Below are 24,953 nucleotides of genomic sequence, written 5' to 3'. Positions count from 1 at the left end.
AGCACTGGAATATAATACTGAACAAAAAGAAGTCATGGGAGGAAACATAGTAAAATTCCATACGGATAAAGTTAAAAACACACAAAATGATTAAGCATATGTGATAAAGCTGTAAAGAAAAGCCAAACATAAAATCTAGTATGGAGCTTTCTCAAAGGAAAAAGAAGGCTATAGGATCAGGGAATGACACATAAGAAATTTCAGAGGTAACGATAACGTTCTTTATACTCTATACATACTTTACAAACATTCTTCTAAATCTACTCAATATTTAATTTTAAAAACTCAAAACAACGAATAGAGTAAACAATAGCTCCAAGCATGATTCCCTCCTGTATCACGTTCTCTAAGCTTGTTCATGGTATGGGAAGAATGAATGTGGCTCACTGTTCAATAACAACAGATGAGAATTTTATCCAAATTCTCCAGGATATTTATATTTAAAAGAAATTCTGGGCTATATGCCAAATAGAGTCCTTTCATAATGTTGATTATCTAACCACATATTAAAACAGCCATTGCATTTACTATGTCATTCTAATAAATATGTTTCAATTGTAATATATCCTGTCTATAAGTAAAAGAAGAAAAACAAACCCAAAACTTGAAAGCTATTCAGGCTTTGCCACAGTTGATTATAGTAATATCAAAAACTGTCCAGTGATTTTGGAATCTACCCAATCTAAATAGCACGAACAAAACAATTTTTTTTTTTTGCTTAAATGAACTTTAACTCTGCTTGTGTAATTTTTTTTAATGATTGTTCCAATTTGTCATCCTGAACTATCATAACCATACAATTTTTAGACCTTCATACCAAATAACTATTTGGTTCACTGGAACTGAGGGAGATGGGGTGGAAGTCCGTGATTGCACTGAAAGAGCACCATGTTTGATGGGCCAAAAGAAGCATTCAAATGTAGTTCCTGGCAACACTGCTTTAGACAACAGTGAACCCAGGACTATATAACCCATATACTGCTGGGGAGAAACACTGAATGGCTAATAGAGAGCAGTTCTGTTTATTCTAGTCTGTGATGGAAACCTGTTCTTCTAGTTCCAACTCTTAAATTGCTTTGAGAGCTTCAAGTAATTTAAGTAAATCTGTTAAGTATAAATAATATAAAGGCATATTTTAGATCTACTATTTTTAAAGTATTCCAACCCATGCCCTCACAAGCAGTGCAATCTTCCTTTACAAATTAGAGTTTTTACTTAAATTGCATGAAATCATACATGGTTTGCATTTTAAACTACACTAAATTAACCAGTAGAGAAGCTATGCTATCAAATATTTTATCTTCAGCGCACTTCTAAACTAAAAGATATAGTCATGGTTAGCCTGTGGACAAAATACCAAGTTAAACTCAGATCATACAATTTATCGAGAAGCCAGATATACCCAGGTCTCAGGTGATCTTAAGTGAATAGCTCTGGATTTGCTTCACTCTGGATCATGCAAACATATCATGCAAAGAATAGATTGATTTAATAGCAGCATGTTTAAAATGCCCAAGAGATGAGTCTTTTAGAAAGTAACACTGAGAAGACAACATGATATCTACAACTGAAACAGACGTCAAAGGCCAGGTATTGGGACAACTGGTTCTCAGCCACTAACTAGCTGTGACCTGTTTGAGCCTTATCATAATTAAACCCTGAGGGACTGGAATAGGTGACCATGAAAGTCCCTCCCAAATTTAGAGTTTCATGGACCATGGGTGAGGGGAAGTTGGGGAGGGAAGGGAATGACTACTTCCTAAGTAAAAACCACATACTCACATTGTAGAGTATTAACTATGTGAGGCAAAGAGCACAGGCTAAACTCCAGAAGAGAATGTAGCTCAAGCAGAGAGAACACTTTTAAAGAATTTTGCTTGGGATATTCCTAGGAAAACAGGAAATTAATATCTACTTATTTATTAACGGTAACTAGCAAGCATTTTGCTTGCAGTGCATAGAGGGTTTTATGTATGCATTTCAACACATGTATACTATAGAATATTTTTATAAGTAAAAGCATTCAAAGATATGTTCATGACAATTGTATTCTTACTTATCTATCTCTAAACATTATTAGTTTGTACTAAAGTGCCCAAAGGAGCCTAAGTAAAAGTTAGAATTTTCCAACTCATAGATATGTGCATGTCCATAAACATAAGCATGTGCCACAAAATTCAAAAGTATGTTTTCACATATTACAAACTAAAATTCATTGTATATTTTCAGTTATAATTGATTGATCTCCACACTAGATGCATAGTCTCTCAAGTAATGAACTTGCTTCGTAGGTGACCAGGAAGCAATAAGCTGGGGAAAATAGAGCTGAGTTTTGCTGCTGAGTGTTGCACAGCAAGAAGATCATGTTCAAATAAACACACCAAAAAGGATTTGCTCTGTCTGATTTGAATTGTAAGGTCCTTTGTTGTTCTAAATTTCAATTTAATTCCACAACATTTATTGAACACCTAAAACTTGCAAGTATCAAAATCAAATCTAATAAAGGCATGGGATTTCTGGGGTAAGAGCTCAAGGCATGTAATACTGACAGAGTAACCAATTCCAACACATAATCACTGTTATAGCTCCACATTCCACCTGACTCACTCCATACAAGCAATGTTGGATGTTACCATTGTCATAAGTGATTGAACTAGTCCAACTTGAAGCACCGATTTGCAGAGTGTCTTTATATTGTTGTGGTCTTTTCACCAAAATTCTATGGGCTTTTCTTTGATACTACCGTTTTCAACCCGTGTGCACGCATGCTTCCCAGATAGTCTACCGTCCTCTCTTTCTTAGTGTTCATGACGATGTGAACACTGGCATCTGTTTAGTGGCAGTCCTGGCTGTCCTTCAAGCTAGCACAGCACTGTTGAACAAAACTTTGCCAGCATTACACCTCCTTTCCAGAATCACCATTAATCCAGTGATGGCTGCCTTCTAACATCCAGTTCCTCTGTTCCCCCAAATCCTTTAGTCTGAGTACCATGGGTTGATATTGACAAATGCCTTCCCTCACTCTGGTGCAAGCTACTGCCATCTGTTGCCAGCCAAAGCTTTTTAAGTGGCCTCCTGGCCACCCACCATGCTACCCTCTCATCCACTGCCTACATTGCAGCCATTGTGACCTTTCTGAAGTGAATATCTGATGAAGTTGCTCATTTACTTAAAATCCTAATGGCTTCCTATTGCTGTTATAATAGAGTCCAAGTTCCTAATATGCATCACAAAGCCCCTTATAGCATGGATCCTGACCATCTTCCTCTCTCCTCTCTAAGCACCAGTCACACAAAATTCTTCCTGTTCCTTTAATGGTCCATGCTCTATCTAACTTCCTGGCCCTCCCATATCCTATTCCTCCTCCAGGAACACTTTTTCTCCTTCCTGCACATTTACATGCCAAGAAATGATTATCCTGAGCTGGAAGAACAGACTTGCATCGATAATGATCATTATTCCATATCGCATGTGTTCAGCCCTCTGTATTGTCAGGAGCTTTAACTATAACCCATAACTACAATCGTATTTTGCAAACTAAAGTTCTGAAGAATAGGGTTGCATTTTGGACAACAGGACTGTCTCAGAACATCTTGGCTTTATATAAGTCTCAGTTTGTGGCAGCAAACATTCAGAACCACAGCCTTCCCTGATCAGAGACAATGGATTACAGTGTGACTCCAAAAGGGACAGAGGACAGCAGCTACTATTCTAGGATCATACTATACAGTTGGCTTGACATTTAGTCCAGTGAGGTGGAGTGGGATGTTTTACTAAGGATTAATCTTGTGGGATTTTCTTATGCCTGCCCTATGAAGAGGTGCCAAAACTAAATAAAAGCAAAACACACATGAAAGTGCACATGTGAGCATGCACACACACACACACACACACACACACACAACCTTTATTCTCCTTAGGATACAAAATAATCTTTGAGGCTCCTAAAGGCTGCTCTCTCCTTTGAAGGAGGGAGAAACATAGAGCTCTCTACTGGCCCTTACCTACCTTAGGAGCTAGCCTTACTGTTGGAGAACAGGGCATAATCAGGCCCTTCATCAGGGTTAAATAGGAAATGCCCACCCTATAAGGAAAAGCAGGACAAGGGGGTTCTAGATTCAGAATGAATGAACATGAAAATGTAGCCAAATTCAGACCCAACACTTCTGGCGCAAGTGGGCTAGGTTGTGGTGGAATTTGAGTGCTAGGAGACATGTCCTGGAACCCCAAGCGAGATCAACATGCCTAGCATCAGCTGCTAGCGTTACAGGAAAGGGGTCCCGATCCAGATCCCAAGAGAGGGTTCTTGGATCTCGCGCAAGAAAGAATTCAGGGCGAGTGCACAGTGCAAAGGGAAAGCAAGTTTATTAAGGAATAAAAGAATGGCTGCTCCATAGACAGAGCAGCCCAGAGGGCTGCTGGTTGCCCATTTTTATGGTTATTTCTTGATGATATGCTAAACAAGGGGTGGATTATTTACGCCTCCCCTTTTTAGACCACGTAGGGTAACTTTCTGACGTTGCCATGGTATTTGTAAACTGTCATGGCACTGGTGGGAGTGTAGCAGTGAGGATGACCAGAGGTCACTCTCATTGCAATTTTAGTTTTGGTGGGTTTGGGCTGGCTCCTTTACTGCAACCTGTTTTATTAACAAGGTCTTTATGACCTGCATTTTGTGATGACCTATCTCATCCTGTGACTTAGAATGCCTTAACCATCTGGGAATGCAGCCCAGTAAGTTTCAGCCTCATTTCCAGCTCCTGTTTAAGATGGAGTTGCTCTGGTTCACACGCCTCTGATACTAGAATGCCTAGGACCCGGTTCTCAACAGAGAAGCACGGTGGCCTGAGAGTCAATGAAACAATGGCCACAGCAGGCTGACAGCCCTTCCTCATCTGCATGCGGGTAGAGGATAGCAGGCTCCCAGCAGCCACCTCAGGGTTTCTGGCCCTTATCCCAGCCCTAATTTTAAATATATTTCTTAACTTTTTGGGTAATTATGGGAAAAAGTGGTTAAGTGGCAGCTTGTGAAAGCCTGCTTCTGGTTTACTCAAAATAATACAATGAGTAACAGGCAGAGACTAGAACAGAAAATGTGACACAATAAAGATGAGTGGTACATCATGCTGTCAAAAACAGAAAAAGAGGTGAGAAAAGAAAGGTCTGCTCCTTGGCCCATGATAGTCAAGGACTGTTCCCTACAATGTTATCACAGCTTCTGGTTCTGACTGGAGCTACTGGAAGTTATGCCAAATTAAGTCCGCATAAAGCCTCAGCGAGGATAAAACAGTTTCTGGGCAGAGGAATGTGACACAGAACCAAGGAAATATGACTAGACCTCATTATCTTGGTGCCTTTGATAACATACTGGAGAGCAGAGTGGGGTTTTGAATGGGCTGAAATCTTCCATAAATGGAGTCTAAATGCAGGCTACATAACATCCAAAAACTCCTCAGAGAAAGTCCTATTATGTACATGAAAGGGGGAATGCAGTAAGTCCCATTTGGCTGGGCAGGGAGCATTCTGCACTCAGTGAAACTTCGCAGTTCCTGTGCTGAGTGCCAACTGCATGTTCCTACTAGACCGAGGCCCTAAACACAGACGGGCAAGTGTAGTGGAAAATGAGCTAAAGGGTGCAGTCAGTGCTGGGCAATTTTTTGTCTCTAGAACATCAAAAACACAAGGCAAGATTTTAATAAGGGTATCATTTTTTTAAAAAAGTTCCTAACTAGTTATGATCCAGTTTGATGACGAATGTTACTCAGAGTTGCTGTGGCAAAACAGACTGACCTTATCTTTTTCCGTGAGTCCCCATCAATACACAGCTAAAACCAAGAGTTAGTTGAGATGCATCACTAGTGACTCTCGCTCTGTGGGACTGACACTCTCAGGGAAACCTCTGAATTTTAAAATAAGTATACAGTGAAATTAACCATATTAGGAAATAAAGGCACAATGGGTGAGGTGACTCAGCTCAAATGTCACCTGCTCATAGAGGACTCCCCTGGAGAGCTGAAAGTTCGGCACTCCTTTCTTCACTAGTTAGTAACCTCTCGTTGCTCTTTAACACATTAACTGTGATAACTTTCAAATGATAATTGGTGGGTGTTTATCCATCCTCCCTGTTTGAATTTCAACTCCCAGAGACAGGAACTCTGTACGCTTCATTACTCTGTTCCTAACACCTACGTAGAGGCTGGCACAGAGTAAGCCCTCAGTGCTCTTAGACTGGCTGCCTTTCCAAGTGCCAAGAACAAAGAGCGCAGTTATCTGTAACTGAAGACTTCGTGGAGTCCAGAAAAACCAGCGTTCACCTCAGTATATCAAAAACATCACATATTGGAATGAGAAGTCTTTTACTATTGATGTCACATTGCTTAAGTCCATGCCTGGAGGCAACGTGGCCTGAAGCAACACCACCCCAAGGGTGGTTCGTGAACCAGCAGCATCAGCGCCACTCGGCCGTGTGCTAGAAAAGCCAAGTCCAGGCCCCGTGGTGTACCCAGTGAGTCAGAATGTCTGGGGGTGAAGCCTAAGAATGTGTGTTTTAATTAAGTTCTCCTGGTGATTCTTATGAGCCCTAAAGTTTTAAGAACCACTGATCTAGAAACAAATACTAGATTACCACGGACTGTGCCACTCATCTTAACTGAGTAACTGTTATTCAGAAATAAACATGAAAATAAAAAGGAAATGTCAAAAAGACTAGCATTTGCCAGGGAAAACTGGCACGTTCTTGCTGGCATTTAGATTTTTTTAAATCAGGAAGAAGGAGAGTGAAGTATATGCAAAATGGTCTACATGAATAAACTCAGGACAGTCAGAATGTGACACCCCCCAACTTGCAGCCAGATAACTGCCCCATGTTCTGCTTCACCGGGGCCTCCCAGACCCGCCTGAAAACCAGCAAGCAGGTGAGGCTCCTTGTGCACAGAACTCTCCTTTACCTGTTTCCCTCTTCTTCCCTGGGCAGCACCATCTGTGGCTCTTTTTTTTTTTTTTTTTTTTGAGATGGAGTCTTGCACTGTCATCTGGGCTGGAGTGCAGTGGCGTGATCTCGGCTCACCACAGCCTCTGCCTCCCAGGTTCAAGTAATTCTCCTGCCTCAGCCTCCCAAGTAGCTGGGATTACAGGTGCCCACCACCACATCCAGCTATATTTTTTTGTATTTTTAGTAGAGATGGGATTTCACCATATTGGTCAGGCTGGTCTCGAACTCCTGACCTTGTGATTTGCTGGCCTCAGCTTCCCAAAGTGCTGGGATTACAGGCGTGAGCCACCGCACTTGGCTCATCTGTGGCTCTTTCTAAGAATCACTGCAATAGATGATGGACCAGAACAACTCAGCGAGGGCTGCCCCACTTCCCGCCCCGGGGATGAGAGGGGAGCCGCGCCATACCATGATTGAGATGCCTGACGCAGTCACTCAGGAGGGCACTAAACCTCTTCTGGTCAGCAGCCTCGTGGAAGCAGAAGTAGCCGTGTCTGAGGAAGGGCTGCCACAGGTACACTGGGAATTCCTTGGGCAGGACCACAAAGGGCTGAGTGTTCTCCTTCTCACTGGAGGCTAAAGAAATATTGAAAACACAAATACCTTTTAAAACATGTATCTTTTATTTCAAATGTGTGTTTCAGGTCGTGAGGGTGACTATCTGGGGCAGGCCATGGGATGGAAAGTTGGTGAGATATTTTCACAGGATAGGGAAACTGGGAGCACTGGCTCCTCTGGCATCCCTCCACCAGCTTCCCCTGTCCCACTGCGGTCTGCCTGGCCTCCTACCCAACATCACAGGGACAGTGAGGATACCAGGAACACAATTTTTTCTCTTTTTTGAGACAGAGTCTCGCTCTGTCACCCAGGCTGGAGTACAGTGGCACAATCTTTGCTCACTGCAACCTCCACCTCCCAGATTCAAACGATTCTCCTGCCTCAGCCTCCTGAGTAGCTGGGATTATAGGTGCATACCACCACCTCCAGCTAATTTTTGTCTTTTTAGTAGAGACAGGGTTTCACCTTGTTGGCCAGGCTCCTGACCTCAAGTGATCTGCCCGCCTCAGCCTCTCGAGTAGCTGGGATTACAGGCATAAGCCACCGCACCCGGCTAGTTTTTTTGTATTATTTGTAGAGACAGGGTTTTGCCATGTTGCCCAGGCTGATCTCAAACTCCTGAGCTCAAGCGAGCCATCTGACTTTGCCTCCCAAAGTGCTGGGATTACAGGATGAGCCACCGCGCCCAGCCTGGGCACAATCTTTCTCAACTTCCTTATGTCTAAAGACCCACAAACGGAGCTTCCTCTGCCCTCCTGCCCCTCTGCAGGCCACTGACCACCTGTGCACCCCCTCACTCTACTGGCCCTGCAGGCTCCAGCTCCAACAGGGCAGCTCTCTGCCCTGCACTCTCTCCCTCCTCCCTGTCACTGCCAAACACCACTTGCTGTTTTTATGCCATCAACCTTATTCTCACCTCAGTCTGATTCCTGTCCCCACCAGCTCCTGAAACCCAACTGCTGAAGCCATTTACGTCATCCTGACTGCCAGCCTATGGCTGCTTCTTTTCATCTGACCTGGAATATTTGCTGCTGCTAACAACCCCTTCTTTTGAAAACATTATCTCCCCATGACTTCCAGGAGTGCCTCTCTCCTGGTTTCCTTCATGCTTTGTAGAATTTTGTTTTTTCTTTATCACCTTTATTGGTTCCTCTGCTGACTCTCTCCATCTCCTCGCTAAGCATCGGTGCCTGCCCTGTTCTGTGCTGGCTTCCCCTCCACTCTCAGTCTGTACCCTCCCAGGGTGTGTTCACCCATTCCGTGACTTTTTATATTGTTCCTACAGTCCATAGAACCCTCTCTTCCTTCCTTTCCATCATGCTTTCCCATAAAAAAATTCTCATTCATCCTTCAAAAGTCAGTTCAAAAGCCACTCCTCTGGGATGCCTTTGCTGGCACATCCCACTGCCACCAGAGACAGAGTTAGGTGCTTCCTACCCTGTTCTCCCCAAACACTGCAATGACCTGTTTTCATGCCCAGCGCCCACACTCAGGGTAGGGAGGCGGGGGAGGGGAATGAGATGGATTCCCGTGCTATTCCCCTCCCCAAGGAGCAGAACCACTGCTACCCACTGTGAACGTCTAGAGATACAGACTGCATCTTCCATAGCTTTGTATCCTTAGCCCACAGCACAGTCATGGAACATAGCAGATGTTCAACTTCAGTTTGTTGAGTGAAAAATGTGCTTTGTTGGCCTAGGATATTTTTTTAAAGCCCTAGACAATGGGACTTTTACCTCTTCCCTCAAAATCAATTCCAAGCAACTCATTTTAAACCGACTACTATTCAGAACCCCTACCTAAACTTTACTCCTTTCCATGCATTCCTATTACATGATATTGCACTTGGTTAAATGAGTTCCAACTTTTTCCAGAGTCACAGAAAATAAGCAGAAGAAAATGTTAGTTCTGTGCTTCCTGCATATGTATTAGGCACCAATCTCAGGGAAAGGTAAGGAAGAGGGTCTCTCTAAGAGGCCATTGAAAGCACTGGGAATACAAGGAAATGAATCATAACCACATGGGAGTCTACAGAACCGCGTCAGTTCTGGCAAATTAATAAATCAGGATTGCTCATGCCTGTAATCCCAGCACTTTAGGAGGCCAAGGAGGGTAGATCATGAGGTCAGGAGTTCAAGACCAGCCTGACCAACATAGTGAAAACCCATCTCTACTAAAAATACAAAAATTAGCCGGGAGTGGTAGCACGCACCTGTAATCCCAGCTATTCAGGAGGCTGAGGCAGGAGAATCACTTGAACCCGGGAGGCAGAGGTTGCAGTGAGCTGAGATCATGCCACTGCACTCCAGCCTGGGTGACAGAGCGAAACTCCATCTCAAAATCAATCAGTCAATCAATCAATCCGGATTGGTTTAAATAAAGAATAAATTTCTGGGGATATATGGGATCCCTGTTCCAGTGTCCTGGAATCTGAAGGTAACAGAGCAGAATGCACCGCCAGCACAAGCCATGGCCCTCCAGGACCTAGCACAATGCTGGGAATGAATCAACATGAAAACGAGCAAATGAATGAATGATTGAATGCTATAGAGACACCTGTAGTTGTAACACAATATCTATTTCCCTTTCTGGGGAGAATAAGGCCCCTGATTTTTAGTTGGGCAAGTGACTACATAAAATAAGACTACATTTCCAGCCTCCTTTGCAGCTTGGTGAGCCCACAGCTACTAAGATCTGTCCAGTAAGATATAAGCTGAAGTGGCATATGAAAATTCCTGGAGGTATCTCTAAAGAAAGTGAATGTACCCTCCTCCTTTCCTTTTCTCCTCCCTATTATCTGGAATGAGAATGCTATGGTAGGACCTCAGCAGCCACCCTGGACCCTGCCAACAGGGGCCACAACCTAGAAATAAAGGGGGAGAAAGCAAGAAAGAGCCTGAGCTTCTGACAAATTTAGTCCACACCAGCCCTGGACTAATATCGAAATATCTTTAGTGAGATAATAAAACTTTGAGTTTTTTATTGTATGCAGTAAACCAGATTCTAACCAGTAAAATGCCAAACAAGTGAATTACTTTAATAAAACACGGGGGCATTTTTTTCTGTATCAACTTAGCTGAACACTCTGTAAAGAATACACTTATTGGCCAGGCATGGTGGCTTATGCCTATAATCCCAGCACTTTGGGAGGCCAAGGCAGGAGGGTCACTTGAGCTCAGGAGTTGAAGACCAACTTGGGTAACAGAGTGAGACCATTGTCTCTGCAGTTCTTTTTTTGTTTTTTTGTTTGTTTTGTTTTTCTGGGCATAGTGGCATGTAGCTGTGGTCCCAGCTACTCGAGAGGCTGAGGTGGGAGGATTACTTGAGCCCAGGAGGTTGAGGCTACAGTAAGCCATGATCACACCACCGCATTCCAGCCTGGGCAACAGAGTGAGACTCTGTCTCAAAAGAAAAAAGAAAAAAGAAAAAGAAATGCACTTATTCATAAGCCTCTAGTGCTTTTTCCAAGAAATGCACTCATTCATAAGCATCCCATCTTTATTATGCCTTTATTCTTTCTGGTAGAAATAATATCACAGAGTCAGTCTTCTTGACTGACATGGTTCTATCAAACAATCCTCCTTGCCCTCTCCAAGAATGTCATAATTTTGTACAAGCAACCAAAAGCAACATTGATCCTTTGCATTTAAAAAGCCTCAACAAACCCATAAAATTCATTCCTTTTAGCCTCTAGTTATCTCTCAACCTTTTACAACAATTTTCCAGATGCCATCAGTGAATTTTTTCTGAGTTACAAGAATATCACAACTGATCTACTGTAGAATATTCTATTTTAAAAGTCAGAAGGTCACAACACACAATTTTAAAAAGTCATTAAAATGCCCCAATCTGAAGCCTTGGGCCAACTGGGATTAATCACACAGGACTTGTGTTTTTTAGTCCTTTTCATTCCCTCCAATATGATTACAGCAATAAATCAATAAACATATTGTCTCTTCTGGCTGATTTCATTGGAAAGTTTTAGAGAGATTTGGTGAGTCAACATGTTGGTATTCCCATTTCTAGCTGCAGCTCCACTGCCAAGGGCATATAAGTAGATGTAAAAGAAAATATAATAATATGCATAGTGCACATAAAGTGTTGTTTTAGCATGAATTACTTAGTAATAATTTGTTAATCTTAGTTTATGGTCCATGTACCAATCCTGTAATTGTGTTATTAAAAACACTATGTTAAGCACTCAGCACCGAAATAACAATTGATAAAATGATTATGTTTTTCTCCATAAATTCTAATGAAATTATTATGTCCGTTAATAAGAACCAGGGCTCTCTTCAAGAACCAAGTAATTACTATGTAGTATGATTTACGCAAAGCCAAATGGAGTTATTACATTATCCACACTTTATGAATCTCTATGAATTGCCTTATTTAGTCTATATATTATCCATCATTTCTCCACATGTAAAAAGTGGAATGAATGAGAATCAAAGAAGGTTAGACCTAGAAAGACCCTTCTAGGTTTTTAAGTTCAAAGCCCTGTTTTTGAGTTGGAGAAACAGAAACCAGAGCTGTTCAGCAGCCGGCTAAGCTAAAGCATTTGGTAAGTGGCACAGCCAGAACTAGATAAAAATCCAATCTCCCAATTATCTTTCCATGGCAGCATCCCAGCTTTATTTATAGATATGCAAATTAATGCAATGCTTTTTTTTTTTTCACAGTAGCTATGAGTTACTGTAACACTTATTAAAAGGTTTTTTGTCTATTTAGGGTATTTAGTTGCATATCATCCTAAAATTAGAAAAATAGTATTCCCTGACAGGTCCAGGCTTGCTTACTAGAAGATGGGATTGTACATTTCACGGACTGGGCCCTACCTGTTTATTTCTGCTGCCTTGTGGAGTGCTATCAAGGCCTGCAATATATTCCAAAAGCTTCAAGATATCTGGCTGACAGCACATTTTCCATGTGCTAGAAACACAGAGACTGACTGTGTATTATTGAATGGGATTAGAAATAATGGAAGTGGTAAAATGTTTTCCTAAACTAGAGAAATCACATCTTCCACTTGTCTACGGGACATGAGTGTCTAGCCCAGGGTTTCTCAACCTTGGCACTACTGATACTTTGTGCCAGATAACTCTTCCTTGTTAGGGTCTGTCCTGTGCATGGTAGGATGTTTTGTAGCATCCCTGGCCTCTATTCGCTAAATGCCATAGCACCCCCCTTCCAATTGTGACAAACAAAAATGTCTCCAGAGGCTGCCAAATGTCCCTGGAGGGAAATCCCTCTCCTTCACAGAGAAACACTGCTCCAGCTAAACAAAGAAGCTTAGTCATTTTGCCTTGGAAAAGAATGATCAGCAACTCACCAAGAGGGTCTGGGAAATGCCTGTCAGACAACAGATTATATTCATCTTCTGAGGTTAACACCTTGCCACCGGCTGGAAGAATTCGACATTTAGGAGCAGCTCCTCTCTGATAGGCCTGGGGAGGGAAAGGCACACAGGGATGATATCTTTTTCCCCATTTGATATTTTTGGAAAATATCAGGGATATAACAAATAGACAGATTCAGACATTCAGAGATAGCAAACCCCATACTATGTTATTGAGTTATAGTCATTTACTCAAAAAATATGTTGTGAATACCTGCTAATGGCAAGGTAGTATTTTAATACTTTCATGTGACGGTCACAACATGGTAAATCAGAGTCCCTAATCTCAGGGAGATTTGCCCTAGGTATGTTCTCAAATGTGGAAAACATAATCTCAGTAACCCTGAAAGTCCGCACCACATTTGCCATTTCAGATGCTAACAAGTAAATCATTCTGATAATAACCACAAAGGTGACGATCACACAAATACTGCACAGAATGCTTGGTGACTGATGTGGGCCACATAGGATGACTAATGAGACTGTGGAACACGTAGCTGCAATGATAGTTACCATGGATTTTCATCAAAACATGAAAATGTTGGCATAAAATATGCCACTATTTTGCCCTCAGATGTGAAACTGTTTTGCAGCAAAATGGTTGAGATGGAAGTACAGCACTGTGACATCAGAACAAATTCTGGCCAGCAGACAAGAAGCTCTGCTATTTGAGACACAGAAAAGAGGCACAGGGCATTGCCAAAGCAGTTTGGTAAGCACCTATGCCCACAAGGACATGCAGATAAGATAACATTTAAGTATGTGCATCTGACGGGAGGGCTTAAGTCAAGGCAAAATTCTGAAACTAGTAATCTAAAGGCAAGTTGAGAATTGAAACTAAGAAAGTTTGAGACCCAAAATCTAGAATTTACTCTTGGAAATAACTAAATAATGTTGATCTGACCAACATAATCAGAGTAACGATAACACGTTCTGCAGCAATAAGATAGTGAAGAGATCCAAATGAAACAAACTCTCAGATATCTAAATTACTTGTAACAACGACTAATCAACTGCTTAAGCATGTGAGGGAACCAGAATATACCCACTAACACAGAATTCTGGCAGCCTGACCTATTCATCCTAAGAAAGAAGATTGGAGGACTCCTCTGAATAAATGATTAACCCAAGAAGGAGGATCTATACATAATTGAGGGTTCCCCATAAAATAATACCTTACAGCTCTAAGAACTCCCACAGAGCTACATTATAGTGAAACAATAATGTTGAGAGAAGAATCTAAACTTGTATGATATTAAGAAGATTTACAAGCAATTTGATTTAGACTGGACTCAAAAGTGAATTGTATTATTAGTTATAACAGGCCCCAATATTGGCTTTTATAAGCATTATACCACTTAATCCTCAAAACAGTACTATGCATTACATGTTATCTCCATTTTTCAAACGGGAAACATGAAGCTCAAAGAGACTGAATAACTTGCCCATGGCCCAGCAGTGAGTAGGTGACACATCCAGGATTCATATTCATGCCTGTCCAGCCCCAGTGCACACAAAATAGAAACTGATTATCAAGTGAGAACGTTTTACTTTTCCTGTTTAATTGCCAGCCAGAATTGGACTCTAAATAAAATAATAGATGACTTACAGGTACTTAATGCATAATTCTTAGATATAATTTTACAAGATACTTCCATAAATTAAAAAAAGAAGATATTATTAAAACTTCAAGAAATTATGACAAACTGCGTGGACTTTAAAAGAATTCCAAGTTTCAAAAAAACACTTGGTTATTACCAAATTAAGTCACCATATCTTAACAATTTGAACAGGATCAGTTAAAAACGATGAACAAAGAAAAAGCAGTGCAATGTACAAACTGCAAGCTGAGAGAGCAAGCTGAAATAAGTGAAAAGAGGAAAAACACCAACATTTGATTCAAAATGAAACTTCAGTTAGTGTTAAATGCAGTGGAAAACTTTAATAAATCCAAGAACAAGATCTAGGGCTGTTTCTTCCCAATGGGTTAGTAGTAATCATACCAGCAACTGCTCCACACCCAGCTCTAGCTTTACCACAGGCACAGCCATATGCTAAATGCTTCAGTACATTCATTCACTTACTTCTCTCAACACCATGGCAAAGAAATCACGCTGATCTCATTTTACAGATGAGAAAACCGAGGCTCAAGATTTATAGCTTAGGCAAGGGCACCTATCTAGTAAGTGGTAAAGGTATGAGTCAAAGCCCATAGTATGAACCATATTATGCTACACTGTCCCTCCTCAAGCTCCTCTGAAAGGACGTTGTAATGAGTCATACAAAACATAAGGTGTCTTGTTATTATCATCACTATTTGTAGTGTATTGATACTTTGTTGCTGAGTACAAATTAAGTGTTGAATAAAATCCTAATATTGATAAGCAGAGAAAATATTAGCTTAATAAATGTTGAAAAGAGTAAGTCTACCCAAGAGAGCACTTGAGCTTTGCCTGGTAGCCTGTGAAATAAGTTTGTAGTATATTTTATTTCTATTTTCCATCAGAAATGGGAAGGAAACAGATTGGTCTGTCAGTCTGAAGCCTCTTCCTAATGGTTTAGCATCAGGTGTAATCCTTACAGTGCCCTGTGAAGACTATCTTGACTACTCTTTTTTTTTTTTTTTGAGATGGAGTCTCACTCTGTCACCCAGGCTGGAGTGCACTGGGGTGATCTCAGCTCACTGCAACCTCCACCTCCTGAGTTCAAGTGATTCTCCTGCCTCACCCTCCTGAGTATCTGAGACTACAGGCATGCACCAGCACGCCCAGCTAATTTTTGTATTTTTAGTAGAGATGGGGTTTCACCATGTTGGCCATGCTGGTCTCTAACTCCTGACCTCGGGTGATCCACCTGCCTTGGCCTCCCAAAGTGCTGGGATTACAGGCATGAGCTACTGCACCCAGCCATCTTGACTATTCTTGAGCTTAGAGGCCAGAGAGCAGAGTTTTAAATCTGTTACTGTCATTCACTCATAAATAGTAGCTGTTCATTTCAAAGGGAGCTTGAGGGTCTATGCAGACTAAAAAATGTGTACAGTATGAGATCTGGGAGGATAGTGGGATCATTTGACCTAACTGTTTAGCTTAATTGAGGACTGAAGGCAAGAAGTCACTTGTCAACAAGTTCATTTCTAGTTAATGGCACAACTTGACCTAACCTTTAGTTTGCCAAATTCACTGCCTGATATTCTTTCCCCTATACCACACTACCTTCCTACGTAAGGAAAGAAATGGGAACCAATAAAAACTAAAGTCCTCCCAGGGGCTGAATGCTTTACACCCATTATCTCATTTTCTCCACATTTTACAGACAAGGAAAATAGTGAAATAACCAGAAAAAAGTTAAATGAAAAAAAAATACCTCCATGGAAATAAAGTATGTGAGGCATTCTGAATTCCTAGGAACCCAGGAAAACCCAGGCAGATTCAAATTTAATAACAACCTATGAAATAACTCCTCAGCCACCTGTCATGCACAGGGCTTCAGAGTGGGAAGACAGAGACATAGAGCAGAGCCATCAGGATGGTGGCTGAGAAAGACCTCGAGGCTGAATGATCATAGGAAAGGCTCCCATGCCAAATACTGGTCCTTCTATCTTCATACTCACTTGCAATCACTTGTTCAAAGTCTATCTTGCCACTAGACGGCAAGCATCTGTCTTATCAACTGCTGTATACCCAGAACCTTGTATAACACTTGGTATGCAGTAGGCATTCAATCAGTATCTGTTAGCTGAAATAGATACCTACATGAATGAGTGCTTATTGAATGAATCAGTCTCTATTTTTGTACCAGTACCATGCTGATTTTGTTAGTATAGCCTTGTAGGAAGGAGAGGGCACACCAATCAACCCAGCCAAACTTTTAAGAACAGTGTAAGAATCAGTAGTAACAAAGAAGTGTCTTACCTCTTTATTCTCATAGCTCTCCACAGCATAATCATTTTTAACTACAACATATCTCTCCTTCCACTTCTTTATGTCTTCAGAAAATTGTGATAGCTCTGCTTCATACAAAATAGTTCCAGGTGCCAATGGTGGCTTAAAGAAGATGAATACAATTAACTATCACAACAAAAGATAACACACCTTGTTACCACAAAGTTATCCATGCTATTTCAAGGAATAGTTTAGGAAACTATCTTCCACTGAGATCCTGGAGAAACTGTTGCTTCCTCCTCTCCCCCCACAATTTCCCTTTCCTACTCCACTTGACCCAATGTAAATATTTGTCTTATTGGTATTTTTATGATTTTCATTTCCCTCTATTATGCTATAGGAACAGAAGCATATGGTAGAAGGAATTATAGTAATAAGGTTATTATGCCTTGCATGCATGTGGCACTCAATAAATGCTTGATAAACTCTATGGGAGAGAGGGAGTGAGGCAGGAAAGTGTAAGTGTGGATACCTACCTGGACACCCTGAACATGTCTCAGGGTTAATCCCCACAAAGCGGGAGAATTAACAGACCGTTCCCCTATTCATTACACCTGCCGATGCTGCCTCCAATTCTCAATGGTTTTCCTAAACCCAAAGCCATGGGGACCCCTCTCCGTGCTACTCAAGGAGATCATGTTCGCTATTTGGTTAAAGAACAAGCAGGTATCAAGCCAGAACACCTGAGTTCCACCGCTTCTACTGAAAAGTTTGAGGATTTCTTATTAACTGTGGTGATATATGTGCTGTGCGGGCATTTCCATTAGATTCCTAGTTACATCTTCCATTGGATTAACTGTGTAAGGATAATTCCCATCCTGCTTCATTGTGTAATTTTCATATTATTTCAAAATATACAAACGGGCCTCTTGTCTTTTACATGTCACTGAGTTTACATCTATTTTCCCTTTATTAAAAAATCATAGTGCCTTCAGAAACTTACCCCTCTACTTTCAAGTAAAATTTTAAATGAACTATACAGAAAAAAATAGATATGCCAATCTCTTTTAAGAATAATCTAAGGGATGAAACAAATTCCCTTCCAAATTCCGGTGCTTAATGAGGCAAGATAGGAGACAGATAATGCGGCAGTCCCCTATCTTGCCTCATTAAAAGGTAAGAGAGAATCTCTTCTCTTTAAATGAAACTGAAACCATGGTATAAGCTGAACTTCATAGTTCTTATGTGCAGCTTTTCTTAAAACCTGGACCACTTAATCAACTGATAAGCTTGTTAAAAATGGGGCCTCACGATAGACTTACTATATCAGAATCTCTGGAGCTGTGGGCCAGAATGCATTTTAACAAGCTCCCTAAATTTTGAGATCACTGTTTTATGAGGGAAAGCAATCACTTATCCCTATGTACTCATGCTGCTAAATATATTGGTTAAGTTAACTTCTCAGCATTATGTGACTCACTTATCACTTATTCTCTCTTGAAACCCCTTCTTTTTTATTTTTAGTTTTTTAAATTTTATATTCAAGGGGTACGTGTGTTTCTTACATGGGTATTACGTGTAACGGTGGGGATTGGGCTCCTAGTGTACCCATTACCCAAATCTTGAGCATTGTACCCAACAGGTAATTTTTCAACCCTTACTCCCCTCCCACCTTCCCCACTTTTGGAGTCTCCAGAGTCTATTCTCTCCATCTTTATGTCCATGTGTACCCATTATTTAGCTCCTGCTTATAACTGAAAACATGTGGTATTTGATTTTCTGTTTCTGAGTTAGTTCACTTAGGATAATGGCCTCCAGCTCCATCCATGGTGTTGCAAAGGGTATGATTTTGTTCTTTTTTATGACTGTGTAGCATCCTGTGGTGTATATATACCACATTTTCTTTATCCAATCAGCCACTGGTGCACACTTAGGTTGGTTCCATGGCTTTGCTATTAAAAATAGTGCTGTGATAAACACACACATACAGGAGTGTTTTTATATAATGATTTATTTTCCTTTGGGTAGATACCCAGTAGTAGGATTGCTGAGTCGAATGATAGTTCTTTTTTAGTTATTTGTGATATCTCCATACTATTTTCCCTAGGGGTTGAACTAATTTACATTCCCACTAACAGTGTATGAGCATTTCCTTTTCTCCACATCCACATCATCTGTTATTTTTTGACTTTTTAATGACATCCATTCTTACTGCTGTAAGATGATATCTTGGTGTGGTTTTAATATACATTTCTCTGATGATTGGTGATATTGAGTATATTTTCATGTGTTTGTTGTCCACTTGTATGTCTTCTTTTGAGAAATGTCTGTTCATGTCCTTTGCCCAGTTTTTAATGGGGTTGTTTTTTCTTGTTGAGTTTCTTGTAGATTCTGGATATTAGTCCTTTGTTAGGGGCATAATTTGCAAATATTTCTCCCATTTTGTAGGTTATCTGTTTATTTTGCTGACTATTTCTTTTTTGTGTATAGGCTTTTTAGCATAACTAAGTCCCATTTCTCTATTTTTGTTTTTGTTGCATTTGTTTTTGGGGCCTTCATCACAAATTCTTTTCCTGGGCAAATGTCCAGAAGAGTTTTTCCTAAGTTTTCTTTTAAGATTTCTATAGTTTCAGGTCTTACATTTAGGTTTTTAATCCATCTGAAGTTAATTTTTGTATATGATGAGAGATAGGGGTCCAGTTTCATTCTTCTGCATATGACTAGCCAGTTTTCTCAGCACCTTTTATTGAATGGGGTATCCTTTCTTCATTATTTATTTTTGTTGATTTTATCAAAGATCAGTTGGTTGTAGGTATGTGGCTTTATTTCTGGGTTCTCCATTCTGTTCCATTGGTCTATGTGTCTATTTTTGTACCAGTACCATGCTGATTTAGTTAGTATAGCCTTCTAGTATAATTTGAAGTCAGGCAATGTGATGTCTCCAGATTTGTTCCCTTGCTTGGGCGTGCTTTGGCTATTCAGGCTTTTATTTGTTCCATATGAACTTTAGGATTAATTTTTCTAATTTTGTGTAAGATGACATTGGTAATTTGATAGCAATTGAATTGGAGCTGTATATTGCTTTGGGGAACATGGTCATTTTAATGATAGTGATTTTTCCAATCTGTGAGCATGGGATGTGTTTCCATTAGTTTGTGTTGCCTACAATTTCTTTCATCCGTGTTTTGTAGTCCTTGTAGAGATCTTTCATCTCCTTGGTTAAATGTACTCCTAAGTGTGTGTGTGTGTGTGTGTGTGTGTGTGTGTGTGTGTGGTGGGTGGGGGTGGCTATTAAAAATGGGATTGAGTTCTTAATTTTGAAACCCCTTTTTTATTTGCCTTCTGGGACATTATGCTTTTCTGATTTTTCTCCTACTCCATAGACTGTTTCTTCTTAGTCCATTTTGCTGGATCCTTCTCCTTTTTCTGATCTCCAAATGCTGAAGGGGCCAGTGTACTGTTTCTTTTCTCTGTCTATAGTCTTTCCCTGTTTTATGGCCCATGGCCTTAATACTAGTTATAAGCTAACATCTTCCAGATTTCTATTCCCCAGGCTCAATCACTCTGCTGAGCTCCAAATGAAAACATCTAATGGCCTATTCAACATTTCCACACTAGCATCTCTAACTTAACATGGCCAAAAGGGAACTCGTGATCCCATTCACTTCGACTCTTCCTTCTAAGTAAAAGGCAACTCCATCCACTTATTTGCTCTGGTTAAAAACCAAGAAGTCATCACTGATTTCTCTCTTCTTCTATTATCTCACGCCCAACCCAACAGTATGTTCTGTCAGCTCTATCATAAGCATCTCTCCTCACAACCATGACCATCACCACCCCAGTCCAATTTGGCATCATTCTTCCCTCAGATGCTACAGTATCCTGCTCACCAGTTTCCATTCTCCCCTCTCGCCCCATAGTCTATTCTTTACAGAGAGGCCAGACAGATCATCTAAAATTATATGCCACTCTGTATTCAATACCCTCCAGTGGGAGACTTCCCATTACAAAACAAAATCAAAACCCTGTTGTGACCCGCAGGTTGTCCCGATCTGTCTCTCTGCTGTCATTGTTCATCCCTCCTCCCTTGCTCACAGTGCTCCCAGCAGACCAACCTTCCCTCTGTGTGGCAGGGTCTTCACACTTGCTGTTTCATAGACCTGGAATACTCTTCCCACGAATATTCACACAGCCTACTCTCATTGCACTCCAGTTTCTTCTTAAATGTTATCTCCACGGAGGGCTTCCCTAACCACCTTCTCTAAAATAAGGCTCTAGGCTGGGCGTGGTGGCTCACACCTGTAATCCCAGCACTTTGGGAGGCCGAGGCAGGTGGATCACTTGAGGTCAGGAGTTCAAGACCAGCCTGGCCAACATGGTGAATATCCTGTCTCTACTAAAAATACAAAAATTAGCTGGGTGTGGTGGTGCGCACCTGTAATCCCAGCCACTCAGGAGGCTGAGGCAGGAGAATCACTTGAACCCAGGAAGCAGAGGTTGCAGTGAGCCGCGATTGTACCACTGCACTCCAGCCTGAACCACAGAGCATGACTCTGTCTCAAAAATAAAATAAGACTCGCTTTATTTCTTTTTAGCATTTATTATTATCTGATGTCACCTGATATTAATTTGTTTATTATCTGTTTCCTGCATGTGAATATAAACTCCAGGAAGGCAGAGAACTTGTCTTAATTCCCCAGTTCTTGGACTATAGCCTAGCACATAGAAGGTGCTAACAAACATTTGTTGAGGTGGTGGTTACTTATTATAATGGAGCAAAGGAGTAAGAATAAATTAGGGGATTCAAAGAGAAAATCATATTTGATCAATGACCAAAACTTCACTATAGAAAGTCAAATTTTCTTAGACAAACAAAGCATCCATGTGGGAAAAATACATAACAATATTGGATTCAAGCTAATTTCCTTTTTATATGGATTATATCAGCAACAAGAAATCATACATTCTAACTTCCAGGCAAATAGAGTTTTTTGAGCATGAAACGACTTCAGAGCAGAGTTTTTAAAACTGCCATTCAAATTATTGTTTATTTCAGAAATACTGTGTGCTATATAGCCTTCTTCAAGGGGAAATACATGTAAACCAAATATCCATGGCTTACCTTGGTCTTCAAAAACTGTGACGTTAAATCTCTTTGCTGTTCTACTTCACTGCGCACATGATTGCAGAAAGCCACAGAGTACTGACGACTGTAGTAGGGACTGAAGTTTTTGATGGCAGCCTCAGTTTTCCCTAGAAAAATATGAAAATTAGAATTCTTAAGTATAGCACAGAATATACACCTATCTACAGAGTTCCAAAAACCATCCCTCCAGTCTCTCTGTTTCTATCCCTCCAGTCACCCATTTCCCAGGTATTTGCCAGTAGTCTGTGTTCCCGGAGAACTTTGCTACCTGCTGCACATGCCCCATCTCTCCCTCTCCTTCTGGCATCATCCTGAGAGGCTTCACAGACCCTAAGGACTAAATTGACCCTAAGGACTAAATCCCGTAACCTATTGAGTTTTGCTTTATTTTCTATCAATAGCCTATCACCATGGCCATAAACTCAACCATCCTTCTAATCCTCCTAAGACTGCTCTTCTACCTCGCCCTCTCTCCACTTCTACTTGTTCTTTATTCCCCTCGACCTCCAGTCATTCAGCTCCTCCCTCCAAATGATAATCCCAGGTCTACACCTTCAATTCTCAAGCACATCACTCCCTTTTTTTTTTTTTTTTTTTCTTGAGACAGAGTTTCCATCTTGCTGCCCAGGCTGGAGTGCAATGGCACAATCTTGGCTCACCACAACTTTCACCTCCCGGGTTCAAGCGATTCTCCTGCCTCAGCCTCCTGAGTAGCTGGGATCACATGTATGTGCCACCATGCTCAGCTAATTTTGTATTTTTAGTAGAGATGGGGTTTCTCCATGTTGGTCAGGCTGGTCTCAAACTCCCAACCTCAGATGATCTGCCCGCCTCGGCCTCCCAAAGTGCTGGGATTATAGGCGTGAGCCACCACACCTGGCCATCACTCCCTTTTTCTTCAGATCCCTGAGGCTCCACCTCTAGTCTTGTGACTCACAGTCCTGGATAAAATCAACAAAGTGTTTCCTCTCACTCTGCTCCAATATTTCTGGTTTAAATTTTTGTGTGTGATTCAAAGCAGTATATAACCACCACGAGACAGAGGGGGAAACTTTGGTTTAAGAGCCTAGAGACCTGAGCTCTGGTCTCGATTCTGTGAGGCAGAAACCAGCTGTACAACCTCAGTCAAGTCATTTGACTCTCGAGGCTCCAGAATCCTAACTATAAAGGAAGGTGCTCACTAGTCCACACATTTCTTTGGATCTGCATGCCATTGAAATATAAGTACAGTACGAAAGTCCAGCTGCCTCACAATGACCAGAAACTGCAATATATTAAATAGTCTCTCAGCACCAGAAGTAAATCAAACTGAGTATGAACCATGTGGGGGAAGCTTGAGGACTTGAGATGGAGGGACAGGGAGAGTCAGACACCTGAAACATTCTTGCCTTTCCAATCTGTGCTTAGCTTTAGAGAGTATGGAAATTGCAAAGGAGGGAAGAGAGAAGGAGGAATAGAGGGGAAAGGGTGTAGGAGCATTCTCATGCAGATTAGAAACCCTTACAACATTTCAACTACTTGCTGCAGGGTACAGAAAGAAACACAGGCTTCACTGATTGTGCTCATAAGCGATGAGTCCGCAGAACAGGGTACAGCTTGAGGAAAAATAAACTTGATGTAATATTCCAAAATATTTTAAAGTACTTTCATGTGAACTCGACATCATTTTTGCTTTTAAAATTTGATATTATAGTCAATAAAGAGATTAAAATATAGTGGCAAGATTTGTTTAGAGCTATCATGTGGGTTAAATTTCAAAAATAAGTGAAGAGTTCTAACTACATAGATTGAGGTACTCAATAGGAAAGCCTTGAATCCATAGCAACCCGTTTCTAAGCCTATAGAACCATAGCCAAAAACACCCATAATGTATGAATACTCTCCATATGCAGGGAATCCTACTTTTGTTTGGGAATTTAGGTCTTATACTATAAATGAGTTAAAGAGGAATTCTTTCATATTCACTTCATAACATGGCATTTACTGGTCATGTTTATGAGCTTTAATAATTATTACTTGTAAGGTGCTTTGAGACCCACTAATAATAGATTCTGTAGAAATGCAAATAAAAGCTCCTATAATTTGAATCAGGCATGCTTTTGCTTGCTCTGTGCATTTATGGTATTACTATTAATCAGTATTTGCATAATACTTTAATATACTCAGGCTTTATAATCATCTAATTGGTTATTATGCTATCAGCTTTTATGCAGTGTAAATTCTCTATGCTTGTCTATAATTTTCTTACATAGGAGTGGGACAGTGTGGGAATTCCCACAATGAGAACAAATCTCACTTTACTAAAACATATAAATGATGAACAAAATTTGCCCTTTAGGTCCAAGTAGCCACTGTTTGGTCTATCAGAAAAGCAGCCTGTTAATTTCTAATGTTTATTTTTGTACTCTTGAAAGCACTTGGATTGAAATGAAAGGAGGTGAATGTCATTTTATGATGAACTCTATAAAGCTTTGAAAGCTGATTTTCTGCCACATCACCAAGCCTCCCCAGGGACGCCCTGCTTTTGGTGAGGTGCCATATGCTCTCTTCTGATCTATGAGAAAAATGCTTCTGTAATTTGAATATCTGCATACTGTCCCATTAACACATCATCCACCAGGTAGCGCTTATAAGGAAGCAATTGCAGCTTCTTTAGGTAATTAATCTAATAACTAGTTCAAACTATGTATGATATAGCTAACAATATCATATGTTCTGGGGTGGGGGGAACCTAAAGTTATTTGGCAAGTGTATCTGGATTTTAGATTAAACCTATCTAAATCCAAATAAATAAGTACCCAATGTAGGGATCCTAAGACTGAGAGCAAAGTCTGGTGTTGAGGCAGGGGACGGTCTGGCTTGGTGGCTCTTGCTTGTAAGCTAGCACTTTGGGAAGCTGAGGCAGGAACATTGCTTGAAGCCAGGAGTTTGAGGTTGTGATGAGCTATGATTGCACCACTGTACTCCAGCCTGGGAAAC

At 40.8% G+C, this 24,953-nt stretch overlaps 1 protein-coding gene across 1 annotated transcript in view; it reads right to left on the bottom strand.

Moving 5' to 3' along the window:
- The window catches only part of NIBAN1 (niban apoptosis regulator 1), a 177,003-nt gene that overhangs the window by 79,811 nt on the left and 72,239 nt on the right, over positions 1-24,953 (bottom strand). The window contains exons 2-5 of the mRNA XM_003815604.6: positions 21,951-22,081; positions 16,859-16,990; positions 12,882-12,996; positions 7,400-7,567 (exon numbers count right to left, since the gene is read on the bottom strand). Of these exons, the coding sequence (XP_003815652.3) occupies positions 7,400-7,567; positions 12,882-12,996; positions 16,859-16,990; positions 21,951-22,081 (546 nt within the window). The remainder of the gene's footprint in view (positions 1-7,399; positions 7,568-12,881; positions 12,997-16,858; positions 16,991-21,950; positions 22,082-24,953) is intronic.

The sequence above is a fragment of the Pan paniscus genome, chromosome 1, assembly GCF_029289425.2.
Source record: "Pan paniscus chromosome 1, NHGRI_mPanPan1-v2.0_pri, whole genome shotgun sequence".
In the NCBI taxonomy this organism is placed as follows: Eukaryota; Metazoa; Chordata; class Mammalia; order Primates; family Hominidae; genus Pan; species Pan paniscus.
This window is presented reverse-complemented; position numbering and strand designations above follow the sequence as displayed.